General features: G+C 42.0%; 1 protein-coding gene across 1 annotated transcript in view; it reads left to right on the top strand.

Annotated features, from left to right (window-relative positions):
• caskin1 (CASK interacting protein 1) overlaps positions 1 to 14,174 on the top strand; it is an 89,043-nt gene that overhangs the window by 46,683 nt on the left and 28,186 nt on the right. Inside the window, exons 2-4 of the mRNA XM_076080036.1 lie at positions 494 to 545; positions 11,754 to 11,851; positions 12,101 to 12,246. Of these exons, the coding sequence (XP_075936151.1) occupies positions 494 to 545; positions 11,754 to 11,851; positions 12,101 to 12,246 (296 nt within the window). The remainder of the gene's footprint in view (positions 1 to 493; positions 546 to 11,753; positions 11,852 to 12,100; positions 12,247 to 14,174) is intronic.

Raw genomic sequence — 14,174 nt, 5'->3', positions numbered from 1 at the left:
CAAATGGCATTTCAAGCTTTTTTTTTTTACGTCCAAACTTTCTAAAATCAATCTGGATACAATCTGTATTGTACCATGACCATGACCATACACTTCTGTGACGAGCAGGAGACGCTGGCCGTCACATTCGCACTATTATCACATATTTCCAGTAGCGGAATATCAATTTGAGTGCACATCAATCAAATTTACGTTCCAGTCTTTGTTGCCATACTTTTATCAGACCGTGTTGTTTATTACATTACCTACACAGCTGTAACTCATTTTTGGAGGAAATGGATGAGTAAGAAGTGAAAAATGTTTTTTGAGTTGTTGTTTTTTCCAAGGTTGAATGAAAACTACTCATCACCTATAGCACAATGATTCTTTCAACATGAACATTAAATATAACACCTATATTTCTGTGTAATATTGCATAAAGGCACCGACCGTCCATTACTATCACTTATATGCTGCAAAAATCAATTAATGTTCCACTTTCTTTGTGTTTCAGAGCTCCTCGGTTCGGCAAAGAAAGTGAATGTCAACTTCCAGGATACAGACGGGTGAGTTATCTCTCCCTATCTCCCTCACTCCCTTCCTCCTCTTCCCTGTTTTTAAACATTCGTCCTCTCCCACTCATTCACACAGAGTAAAAGCTGCATTATCACGATAGTTTTGCCAGCGTCTCTATAGCATTAAAAGCGGAAGGATTAGCCCAGATACCACTCAGGTTCATGGCGTGTTTATGTTTGTGTGTGCGATAGAGAGAGCATTAATGCCATTAGAAGCCTTGCATGTGTGCGGTGTGGGGCTACATGCCCGTTATGAGCACTTGTAATCGTGAGTTATTGCTTCAAACAGACAACACCTCAAATGGAGGACTGTGATCCCAGATCCTCGCAATCTGGTTTTGTTGGTCTTAGAATGTAGTCCACCGCAGATGACACACAATGACTTTAGTTAGTGTGACATATTGCTCTGGATGTCCACAGGATGCTGCTGCATGGGGCTGCTGGGTATCGGTGCTCGATACTTTTTTGTTTGAATGTATAAATGTAGTAACTGTTTTCACGGTTACTCACTTATGTGTGTAGTCTGTTTTTATGAGATGCACTGAGGCAAATTCATATCAACTGTGTTGACATGGCAATAAAGTAACCAATCTAAGGTATCGACCGAAATATCCTGCAGCAGCAAGTATTATTGAAACTTCTCTAGTCAAATGGTACATAATGGTTCTTCTTTGTACCAAGATCTAGTAAAAAAATTACTATTTGTGTAGTTTTCCCCGCAAGCGTTCAATTTAATGCGACGTGTGTTAGCAACCTCCGATTCTAAAAAGTGAAGCCAATATGCTGAAGTGCCCTAAACCTGTATTCTCTCTACTGGCCAGCAGGGGGCGACTCCCTTAAAAAGAAGTCAGATTGTATCGAAGTCTTTGAGAAAATGACTCTACTTCTGACTTGATTTATTACCTCAGTAAACATTGTAAACATGAGTTTATGTCTCAATCTCTAGTTTCAAGTCTTCTTCAATACAGCATGATGTTCATTTAGTATATTATGGTCCATTTAGAGTTAAATAGACCATAAAGCAGAGTATGCCTAAAGGTAACCCCACCTTTTTATTGACGGGTTGCTTTTTTAGCCGAAAACCTACCACGGCCCCACAACACCGTAGTCCAGACATGGTGACTTCCATTCACTGGTTGCAAAAAACAACAACATGGTGATGGCCAAATTGACGAACTCGAGACTTCAAAACGGGAGTCCACCAATCAATGGTTGATGTCACGACGACTACGTCTACTTCTTACATATAGTACATATAGAGTCTATGATTGGCCCACTACTTCACCCCACACAGTCTGTGTGGGGTGAAGTCGAGCACATTTTACGCAACTGAATGCTTCCATTCACATGATGGGAAAGTTTGAAGAAAGTAGAGTAAAAGGTATCAAAAGATGTACTGTTATGGTATCACTTTAAGGGTACTGGTATTGGTACTGGCATTGTCATTTTTTAAACAATACCCACCCCTATACTGCTGCATCATGTTCTAGTTGCACCACAGCTCTGTGGCACCTGTTGGGGCGACTGTGGCTCAGGAATTGAGTGGGCCTTCCTTCATTCAGAGGATCAAAGGTTCGATACTCGGCTCCGCTTGTCGATGTGTCCTTGGGCAAGACACTTAACCCCAAATTGCTCCAGTAGGCTGTGCTTGCAGTGCATTTACCATTTACCACCTCTCAGCCCTTTTCTACCAAATAGTTCCAGGACAATGGAACCAGAGGAACCAAATTCAGGAACTAAACCAGGAACTGAAACTCCCTTTTTGAGGATTCCTGTTTGCGTTTCTATGGCATCGGTAAACCATGCAAATAATAGACAGAAAAAACGACAGCTGTGTTCAAAATGCAATTTTCATACATGAGGAAACAATGGTACAGAGTCATTTTTAGTGGGGTTTCCCACGTTTAAAAAAGCTGCATATACGCGCTAAATTTGGAGGAAAGAATGTGACGCTGAGCATCTTGCAGCAGTCCGTTCTTTAGCAGCCACATTTCCAGTAAAGTTTACAGCTGCTTTGCCGGCACTGTTTTCATTTTCCAAGCATAACGCAGCTTGTTTATGACGGATGCTTTGTGGCTGTGCTTTCCTCACTTTAATTACTGTACACAGCAGACTATCTTGTCTGTTAGTTATATCTGTATATCCTGAATAATGCATATTAGCAGAAGGAAAATTCCTTCTGCTGCTTTCCAGATTTTGGAAGGGAATGTGACATAAGCAAACAAAAAAAGAAAAAGTTGTTTTTCAATACGCCTATAAAGACAAATAAATGTTTCCAGAACATTGAAGCTGTTTCAGATGCTCTTGGCAGCCCTCACTTTTTTCCATTCACTCTGCACTTACAGTATCTGTTCATCTTTGTCCATGATACAAACCGCGCCAGGTAAAAAATGCTGATTTCCTGCGTCCATGAGTCACGACAGCTTCAGCGTTTGTGAGAGTAATTTAAACGGAGCTGAAAGACTGCAAACTGTGCTGAATGAAGTGGTTTCTGTAAAGATCAAAAGTAATCCTCTCAGCGCTGCGTTGCCGCTGTAACAGTGTAATCTAATTAGCCTGTTTACTGTTATTGCCTTTTTGCCCATGATTTCCTCCCCCAGCATTAAATGCTCCTTACCATGCCAACATGGCTGTGTATGGGTAAGTCATAAATAAAGTGTATGATAGGGATACAAGGATCAAGTTGAATTTATAATCAGCACTCATGGCTAATGAGTCTGCACACGCGTAGTCATTTTAGATTCATTTACTCTTCTTGGAAATCGCTTGGAGACTTGTAATGAGCTCACTGTGTTGGAAAGAAAAGACTCTAAATTGGGATCTTTCACCACAGAATTTCCTTATCTGCTGTGTGTAGAACACAGCCAATGTGATCTCAAAGAAATACGTGAAATGACCATAGAAGTGCGTTAAGTGGTGGAGGTGGCACATAATCAGGCAGCAAGTGAGAAGTGCCTTAAACTTGCATTCTTTCTAATGGCCGTCAGGGGGCGACTCTTTTAGTTGCAAAAGAAGTCAGATTGTATAGAAGTCGATGAGAAAATGACTCTACTTCTCTCTTGATTTATTCCCTCAGTAAACATTGTAAACATGAGTTTATGGTCTCAATCTCTAGTTTCAAGTCTTCTTCAATACAGCATGATGTTCATTTAGTAAATTATGGTCCATTTAGAGTCATATAGACCATAAAGCAGGGTATGCTTTAGGGCGGGGCTAGATTGTGATTGACAGGTCTCTACCACGATGTTGTCCGGTCTGGGAGTTGTCCGTGTTTTCCTCTTAGAACTTTAACCCTTTCACAGTGTGCTTTCAGTTAATTGTAACATTTTGGTCGCCAAACAATTATTCAGAAATTAGAAATGATTCAGCTTTCTGTTGTACTTAGCTCCACCCTCCCGGGGTCACTTCTGGTTGCTTAAAACCAAGACAGACCAAAAACCAAGATGGTCGACGGCCAAAATTCCGAACTCGTGGCTTCAAAACCATAGCCCACAAACCAATAGGTGACGTCACGGTGACCACATTCTCTTCTTATATACAGTCTATTCACGTTATGTATAGCATTACTTGCCGCCACCATGGAAGCCATTCAACTTTTAGACAACAAAACCACTTAGTTAGGTTTGGAAAAACATCACGGTTGGCCTTAAAATAAATAAGTAAGCTAAGGGTAAAACGTAAACACTTCCCAATAGGTCACTGACATAACTTGACATAACTCAACAACACTTTGGGACACAAACAGTGGTCTCCTGGTTGAAAGTCCTGTGTTTGTTTGACCCATCCACCTCCCCTCCTTTCCTCTCTGTTTACACTAAGTTACTAGCTCTGAGTGTTGCTTATATTTACTTTGCGTGTAATCTGTGTTTCCACCACGACAAAGGATCCTTATTGACTTTCCATTTGCATTGCTCAAGTGGTGCCAACAAGAACTTTTAACTCATTGCGTGCCACCACCACACGGTACGCTGTTAAGAGCTATGAGAGACCAGGCTGAAAACAGCAGTGTGGTATCAATCAGCTGGTGTCAAGACATCATTAAAACCAGCAGCAATCCAACAAACCCTTGACAGTGTTTTTACGTGATTAAGATAATTAGAAAACGATGTAGCAGCAAAGTAGTCAGGGTGATATGTAGGAAGGAAATGAACATAAAGAGAAAGTTTGTCACATATACTAATACTGTGTGTCTCACAAGAGACGGGAGCTGTGACAACAACAAAGTACTTAGAGTGCACAGAGGATCTCTTTAGAAACCCTGACAAGGAGATCCCCAGTGAGACCCGAGAGTGCATTACAGGAGAGCTCCTCCGCAATTATATATGCACTGAATGTGAGTGTGTTTGTACAGACGTTAATGATACGAGAGCGCAGGCAGAGAAACCTGGAAAATGTGCGAGAATAAAGGGAAGAATAAGACGGGGAGAACGCCTCATACCGAAGCCAGCACATTCTTATCTGGAGCACGAAGTGAAATCTGATTGTACTTTTCCTGTATGTTTATTTATATATATATATACAGTGGGTACGGAAAGTATTCAGCCCCCTTTAAATTTTTCACTCTTTGTTTCATTGCAGCCATTTGCTAAAATCAAAAAAGTTCATTTTATTTCTCATTAATGTACACTCAGCACCCCATCTTGACAGAAAAAAACAGAAATGTAGAAATTTTTGCAAATTTATTAAAAAGAAAAACTGAAATATCACATGGTCATAAGTATTCAGACCCTTTGCTGTGACACTCATATTTAACTCACATGCTGTCCATTTCTTCTGATCCTCCTTGAGATGGTTCTTCTCCTTCATTGGAGTCCAGCTGTGTTTAATTAAACTGATTGGACTTGATTAGGAAAGGCACACACCTGTCTATATAAGACCTTACAGCTCACAGTGCATGTCAGAGCAAATGAGAATCATGAGGTCGAAGGAACTGCCCAAGGAGCTCAGAGACAGAATTGTGGCAAGGCACAGATCTGGCCAAGGTTACAAAAGAATTTCTGCAGCACTCAAGGTTCCTAAGAGCACAGTGGCCTCCATAATCCTTAAATGGAAGAAGTTTGGGACGACCAGAACTCTTCCTAGACCTGGCCGTCCAGCCAAACTGAGCAATCGTGGAAGAAGAGCCTTGGTGAGAGAGGTAAAGAAGAACCCAAAGATCACTGTGGCTGAGCTCCAGAGATGCAGTAGGGAGATGGGAGAAAGTTCCACAAAGTCAACTATCACTGCAGCCCTCCACCAGTCGGGGCTTTATGGCAGAGTGGCCCGACGGAAGCCTCTCCTCAGTGCAAGACATATGAAAGCCCGCATAGAGTTTGCCAAAAAACACATGAAGGACTCCCAGACTATGAGAAATAAGATTCTCTTGTCTGATGAGACCAAGATTGAACTTTTTGGCCTTAATTCTAAGCGGTATGTGTGGAGAAAACCAGGCACTGCTCATCACCTGCCCAATACAATCCCAACAGTGAAACATGGTGGTGGCAGCATCATGCTATGGGGGTGTTTTTCAGCTGCAGGGACATGACGACTGGTTGCAATTGAAGGAAAGATGAATGCGGCCAAGTACAGAGATATCCTGGAAGAAAACCTCTTCCAGAGTGCTCTGGACCTCAGACTGGGCCGAAGGTTCACCTTCCAACAAGACAATGACCCTAAGCACACAGCTAAAATAACAAAGGAGTGGCTTCGGAACAACTCTGTGACCATTCTTGACTGGCCCAGCCAGAGCCCTGACCTAAACCCAATTGAGCATCTCTGGAGAGACCTGAAAATGGATGTTCACCAACGTTCACCATCCAACCTGACGGAACTGGAGAGGATCTGCAAGGAAGAATGGCAGAGGATCCCCAAATCCAGGTGTGAAAAACTTGTTGCATCATTCCCAAGAAGACTCATGGCTGTACTAGCTCAAAAGGGTGCTTCTACTCAATACTGAGCAAAGGGTCTGAATACTTATGACCATGTGATATTTCAGTTTTTCTTTTTTAATAAATTTGCAAAAATTTCTACATTTCTGTTTTTTCTGTCAAGATGGGGTGCTGAGTGTACATTAATGAGAAATAAAATGAACTTTTTTGATTTTAGCAAATGGCTGCAATGAAACAAAGAGTGACAAATTTAAAGGGGTCTGAATACTTTCCGTACCCACTGTATATACATAGTGACAACAAGCATACATATGGGACCAGACATGCAAAATGATTGTGGGCCATATATAGAACAATGTAAGGAGCCACGGGACTAATAATAGCAAATGCGTAGTTTTCAACCAATAACACTGTAAGAACCCCATGTGCCATAGAAAACTACTTTTTCTATCAAAACAACTCCGGAACACGACTAAACATTTGACATTACACTCGTTTCTTGGTGTCCCTATTACAAAAAGTATTTCTGTATTTGCTGCTTTTTGATCTAATTTAAATCAATTAAATATTTTAAACTCTAATACAGTGCATTAAAGTGCCCACTTAAAACATGATGATGCAAATGTAAACTTAAATCTTTTAAGTCTAATATTAAGATGAACAGGGACAGAAATTGTAGAACATTGTTTCTAATCCAAGAGTTTAAGACAGAGAACATTTTACTAAATTTAGTCGACACTTAGTGTTTAAACCAGGGTGTGCGATGTACATACAGTACATGCATGAAGCATAGCGCTGAGGTAATGAATCTATTTGTGACTGTGTAAGATTAATAACTGTAATATGACGGTGGTGAAACAAGGCACACTTTGTTTTAGTCACCAGTTAAAAACTCCTTGTGGAAATTTAAAGGAAATCTTGACAAATAAAGAAATTTGCTAAAATTATGAAATGGCATAAAAAACATTCCCTTGTTTCTCCAACCCATTTTATATTCATTTAATCCAATCAATTAATTTGTTACAATGTAAGGACAAAGCCGCTACTGATGAACTGAAAATATGAGAAAAAAGTGAAATATTTTAAATGAAACATTTGAATATTTCCATTAATAACATTTTTAACCATTGCTCTGATTTACCTCTGCCCTCCCAATTTCCATTTCACCACTGTTTCCATCAGAATGCAGCCGAAACACTATAAGTAAGAGTGAACATTTTAGAAACAGTAGACTGTTATCGACACATGGATAATTCACGTTGTTGGTTGGTTGGTTTCTACGCTCAGCGAGTCTTTGCCTTAAAATAAACTAATGAGACACGAACACACACACAAGCGCTCCAAAATTAAAGCAAAGCGATGGCTGCCTTAAAGGTAAACATGATTATGAGATGCCATTTAACAAGTGAGTCATCTTCACACGTCGCCTACGAAATAGTTTGACAATAGAACACTTGACTAGAATAGATTGTCGCCTTGTTAAGCAAAGGCTGAGTGAACACTCTGCGTTAACACACCTCCATGCATTGTTACACTGACGTCATGTTTCAAAAGACGCAGCCAGAGACATCGTGTCCTAACTGAAAGACATCTCGGTCTTAGAGGATTTGGTATCTGGATAAATCCTGGACACACACACACACACACACACACACACGTGCAGACTTTGAGGGGACCGTGAGAGAGACAGAGACGAGCATCGGAGACAAACACACAGAGGCAGCCGGTGAGAGGAGTTGAAAAAGCAAAGCAAAGAGTTTGGTTTGTGAAATGCAGACACATGAGATGTGGGTTCAGATGCAGTGCCGCGGTGAAGTCTTGGCGAGTGTCGGCTTCCATCCCTTTCATGAATACAAACGCATGCTTACACACTTGACCTCAACCCCTCCCTCTAGCATGCTAGTGTGATCGGTGTCATCATCGCGAGACACATCTTTTTGATAAACATTGATGATGTGCTTTGGCGTCTTTGCATTGTATTTGTAGTTGGGTATATGCGCAGCTTGCTACTCGTGTCTTAAAGGAATCGTTCCTTTACGTTTGTTTATTTAGAATTTGCTGTGTGTGTTTTCTGTTTGTTTAAGTGGTTGTTCTTGTTTTCTTATTATTTGTTACATATTTGAAAAAAATAAACCAAATTTAATAGTTCAGTATGGTTTTCTTATTATTTGATATATGTTTGAAATGATTATAGTCTAATCTAATCTTGTTCAACAGTCTGTCTGGTAAATGTACTAAAAAATCATCATGCGCGCTTCATGAAACATGTATCTGCTGTCCCTAGTGTTGAGACTAATTTCTCTAAGTAAGAAGACTGATGGATTTATGGAAAGTAAACGAGAGAAGAAGAGATGGAAGGAGGCCTAATGGAAGAGGAAGTACGGGTAAATTAAGAAGACAAAGCTGTGGGGGGGGGGGGAGAAGTGGTTGAAGGGTGAAGAGGGAGGAGAACAGGCCAAGAGAGAGAGAGAGAGAGATCTGGTGGAAGATGGATGGAGAGAGAAAGAGAGAGGCGGATGTGTGGAGGAGAAGAGGAGTGAAAGTGGGGGTTATGAATATTGCACAGCAGGTTTTTACTACTTGGCAAAAGAGAGGGCTTCCCTCCCCTATCCATGCACCCCCACTGACACTCTGCGAGGCCGTTTCACTCAGCCTAGTGCTGCATTGTGTAACGCTATCCCTGTTTAACCCTGGAGGGGGGGGGGGGGGGGCGAGGGGAAGGAGGCACGATCGTCCCTGAGATGCAGAAGTGGGTGATGAGACATGCGCAGTGGGAAGGCTCCTCTGTCTCTGCTCAGCGTTTGTTGTTTTACGATGGCTCAACGTGCCACTGTCAAGTTCTAGGACCGTCAGAAGGTCCAATGATGCTGACATCTTCACTCATTATTGTATTTAAAGGTTTGATCACAGTCCAGTCCATGGAAAAGTATAATTAGGATTTTTCCTGGTATCTATACATTTGTAGAAGTAGGCCTATAGTAGTTGTCGTCATAGTGACATTATAAAGAATAAAAGCGATGAATAGCACAAAGGGAATATAATAGGTAGAAGAGGTAGCGGAGGAACAGAAAAGAGGAGAGGAAAACATACACTGTACATAAGTAGTGGACGTAGTCATCGTGACGTCACCCATTGCGGTTTTGAAGCCTTGAATCCGTTGATTTGGCCGTCGCCATCTTGGATTACGGGAGCGCGATCTTGGCTTTTTTGCAACCAGTGAACAGAAGTTACCATATTTGGAATGCGGAGGAGTGACGTAGAGACGCCGTATACATCTCTGGTAGCGACAGCGACCTGTCGATCATAGTAGCCCCGCCCTAAAGCATACTCCGCTTTATGGTCTATTTGACTCTAAATCGAACATAATTTACTAAATGAACATCATGCTGTATTGAAGAAGACTTGAAACGTTAAATGTTTACATTTAACGTTTCAAGGTAATAAATCAAGTGAGAAGTAGAGTAATTTTCTCATAGACTTCTATACAATCTGACTTATTTTTGCAACCGGAGGAGTCGCCCCCTGCTGGTCAGTAGAGAGAACGCCAATTTGAAGGCACTTTCGCGTCGGCTTCACTCTTTAGAACCGGAGGTTGCTGTCTGGAGGAAAATGAGACAACACTCCAAATTAAGAAAAGGAGCAGAGAAGAAGTGCAGGCAGAGGAGAGGAGGAGAGGAGGGAAGGGGAGATGGGGTGATCTGTAGTGAATAAACTAGAGCAGGTCACTCTGGGAGTGCAGAACTCTTCAGTATGCTGCTCCACACTCAAACACACTCAAAGTAAGTGTGACTCCTATATTCAGCCCTATCTTCCAACAACCAACTGCCTTTTTCACAAAATAATCCACACACAGAGATTCAGTAGCTTTGACACTCGCTCTTGCCAATGGTAAAGCTGGCCCCGTCTCCATGGTTACAGAACAGTCAGTGTCCAGTTCAGTGTCTCAAAAGAGGGCGAATCAGAAACCAGTACAATCCGCCAAAAACATACATCCACCAACTTACTTCTCAATATTGCTGATATTGCCGGCTGAAATGACAACTGTTGCAAGCAGATTTCATCAGCTCTAGCCGGTGCAGCAAGCTAATTAGCTTGTGTGGCAAAAGTAAACTTGGCCGGGGTTTGCAAATGGATAGTAGGACATAGTTGCTAAGCTTAGCCTACACTCTGATATAGAAACATCCAAGATCAAGCCAGTTAGCTTAGCATAAAGACTGGAAATGGGGCTAAACAGCTGGAGGTGTAGATAAATACTGAATTGGACACCGAAAGAGAAAATAAAGTCAATGTGTTCAATGTATGTAGATGTGTCCACAGCCCCGTTTACAACATCTCTGCACATGCAAATCCTAGAATGAGATCGCAACAATATGTTGCCTACATAGTGCCTAACCTTACTGTAACTATTCAAGATCAAGGCCCAACCTTAACCATCTCGCGAGAGTTTAGCAAATTGCGGGGTACCATCTAGAAACGCCCCCTTTCTCCGTGGAGCTTTGTTTGTAATTAAACACACGTGACAAAGTTTCTATCTCAGTAACGGCTTCCTCCGTAAAGCATCGGACTGCCTCAAATGGCTCTAACAGCCCAGATTATTGCACCTTTGACTTTTTTTTCGCACTAAACGCACTAACTCCAAGGTCGGAACCCTCATAAAGCTGTCTGTGGCCGAGTTTGACTGCAAATTAGCAAATCTCCAGAGAGCAGAAGAAAGAGACAGGAGGAAGGAGACACATGTCACTCTTGATATGAGTCAGATAGAAGGCGTGTGTGTTAGGAGGACACAGGAAGGGATTTTGTGTGTGTGTGTTTATGGGCATTTGTTGCCTGTCAGTGTCCTCAGGTTATGTGATGCTTTCTGCTCCTTATACGCTTTCTCATGCTTCGCCATCAAGGCTGACATGTCAATCTTATCTACTCAGCGTACTGCCTCTGGCCTCAGGCACGCACACACATACACACACACTGTATCCTTTACATAATATAATACCCTTCCTCTTGTATATTTGTTTTCACCTCCCACCATCCCATCTCTCCCTTCGGGCCTAATCCTCTGCTATTAAGCATATTTGTCATGCTAAGCTTTGCCATTATCACTGACCAATGTGTGCGTGTGCGTGTGTGCGTGTGTGTGCGTAAGAGAGACAGAGTATGCATGTGCGTGGGCTAGTTTTAACATGGTTGGTTGGTCCAAATACCGTAACAACAGCAAAAACTACAGGCGTCTGTCGTTAAAAAAACATAAAATAATGGTTGATGTTATGCGCTAGAAAATACATTTAATTCACAAATGTAACCATGATACGTGTGTGTGTGTGTGTGTGTACTATAGGTTTTCTCCGCTGCATCATGCGTCGCTCAATGGGAACCTGGAGCTCATCACTCTGCTGCTGGAGTCACAGGCAGCTGTCGACATCAGAGACCAGAAAGGTTAGGGGATAATGCACACACACACACACACACACACACACACACACACACACACACAAACATGGATACACGTATACAAACAAAAAAAGAGAAATCTGACCTTTGCACGTACATAAAATACTGTTTGTGTCCCCCTTGTACACATAGACACTCACTGATGAATAATGTATATATATCTCAGTGTGTGATTGACACGGCCTGTGTGTTCATACTGTGCATGCGTGTGTGTGTGTGCCTCTGCATGTGCAGGTATGCGGCCGCTGCACTACGCAGCCTGGCAGGGGAAGGCGGAGCCTATGAAGATGCTGCTTAAGTCCGGCTCGTCCGTCAACGGCCAATCGGATGAAGGACAGATTCCCCTCCACCTGGCAGCGCAGCACGGCCACTACGACGTGGTGAGTGACAGCGATTCATCCGCAAACAGAGCCCAAAGCGGAGGACGGTCACGGCGGGGTCATGAGGCCGTCTTTGTCAACTGATTTACCCGTCACGTGTACTAACCACGCCTGATTCACGTAACAAGGTCTTTGATCATGATTCATACTCATGTTAGCATCCTTTAGTTCTGAAATAGCGGAATGGGCTGCCACAGATGCTAAAAGGATGCATTAGCGATTGTTGGCACCTTTAAAGTGACTTTGATCATATTTGTGTAATAGTGGATAAAATGACTCCATGGTATGTTTAAAGGGGCCACTGGTTCATCCAGCTTTGCTGCTCCTCGCAGTTTTACAGAGCTTTTAAGCGTTTTTTAGGTCAATGTTTTGGTTTTCTGGTCCATAATTTGACTGTTTTAGTTCACTCTCACTGCTCTAATGGCATCATAAAACTGCCATAAAAATATTATATATTAATATCATTAACTTTCACTGAGAATTGTTGTGCAGGAAAAGAGCATGTATTTGATCTCATAGAGCAAACATCAGAAAATAGCTCAATCTGGTGGATAAATGGTAAAAACTACAATTTAGAAGCTGGGGCTCTATATGAAAGCCCTTAATAGGTGATTTTATGCTGTAATGGCCATAGGGTCAAAATCAGTGGTTTTAATGGGCTTCAATGGGGACATTTTTGTCCTTAAGGGGCTGAGTGTCTGTATTTTGGCTCCACGGTTTATTATAGACTTATTATAGGAGCTGAGGTTGAACCTCCAAAATAAATCAAATAAAAAAATTTGCTGATATGTCAGTGTTTACAGCATGTTTCTGCTGACCCCAAGTGGCCAAATTATTGTACAGTTATTGCAGGTTTAACATCACCTGCTAATCAGACAGAATTTACTTTTTTTTCACTTCACTTCACCATTCCATCTTCTCCATTTTTCCGTCGCTAGGTAGATATAGTATACTGTATATAATGTAGCTATATTTACCTGCTGTGACGAGTCTGTCGTGAAAAGGGCCCGTTTGAATCGCTGAACAAACGAGAGATGTGGGAGCTGCAGCCGATCCATCTGGAATCAGGCTGCCTTTAAGTTTCCTTTAACATGTATCACTTATGTCTTGTTATTATCCAGTGAGTGCCCATTTTTCCTGAGACTATGTAAGACAGACGGGTTAAGAAACAAAACGAAACACAGGCGTTAAAGAAAATTTCACCTTGGGAGGCTTTTCCAGCTAAGAAGAAGAAAAAAAAAAAGATCTGTGTGAAGCACTGCAGTGCTGCTGCAGGGCTGCCAAAGCAACAACAATGAAATATAGCTGCACACTCACTCCAGCAGCTAACATACCCAGGAGGAGAGCGACGCTCAGCATCCACAGGCTCAAAAAACCAAAGAACCATCCCTTCTCTTTGATTAAATAAGCATGATTTATACAGGGTAACAAACCGGCGCCGACGCTCTCATCGACAGCTGCTTCCAGTGTGCAAGGGCAAATGAATAAAAAATTACAGAAAAACTGAACCGGACCACCGATTACAACATGAATCATTTAACATCACAGAAAAGATTTAACATTTGCTTTCACAGCAAGTATGGCGAGACGGTGTTTTTGTCTGAGACGAGGGAATCTAATTTGAAGTGCTCTCCGGATTTGTTCCATTTTCAAGGTTTATTAGAAAGCACAATGAGCTAATTCCCTCTAAGTCTTTTACCACTTTAAACCAAGCTTTTCCTTTCACTTGAGGTCACAGTGCTCCTCTGAGGCCGTTGTACAGCGACAAGCCGCCGTGCCTACAGGGAGGGATTCTCTTTAACTCAACTAGGGGCAAAAACTGGAAAAACAGTTTTGCATTAGATGTACAGTCAACTTATCTCGGCAAACAGCCGCTGTGTGCTTATGCGTCCGTGAGTGAGTGCACCTCTGTGTCGATGCACTCGGCT

The sequence above is a fragment of the Anarhichas minor genome, unplaced genomic scaffold, assembly GCF_050575085.1.
Source record: "Anarhichas minor isolate MPS153535 unplaced genomic scaffold, ASM5057508v1 ptg000007l, whole genome shotgun sequence".
In the NCBI taxonomy this organism is placed as follows: domain Eukaryota; kingdom Metazoa; phylum Chordata; class Actinopteri; order Perciformes; family Anarhichadidae; genus Anarhichas; species Anarhichas minor.
The sequence above is the reverse complement of the archived record's forward strand: the minus strand, read 5'-3'. Positions and strand labels throughout refer to the sequence as shown.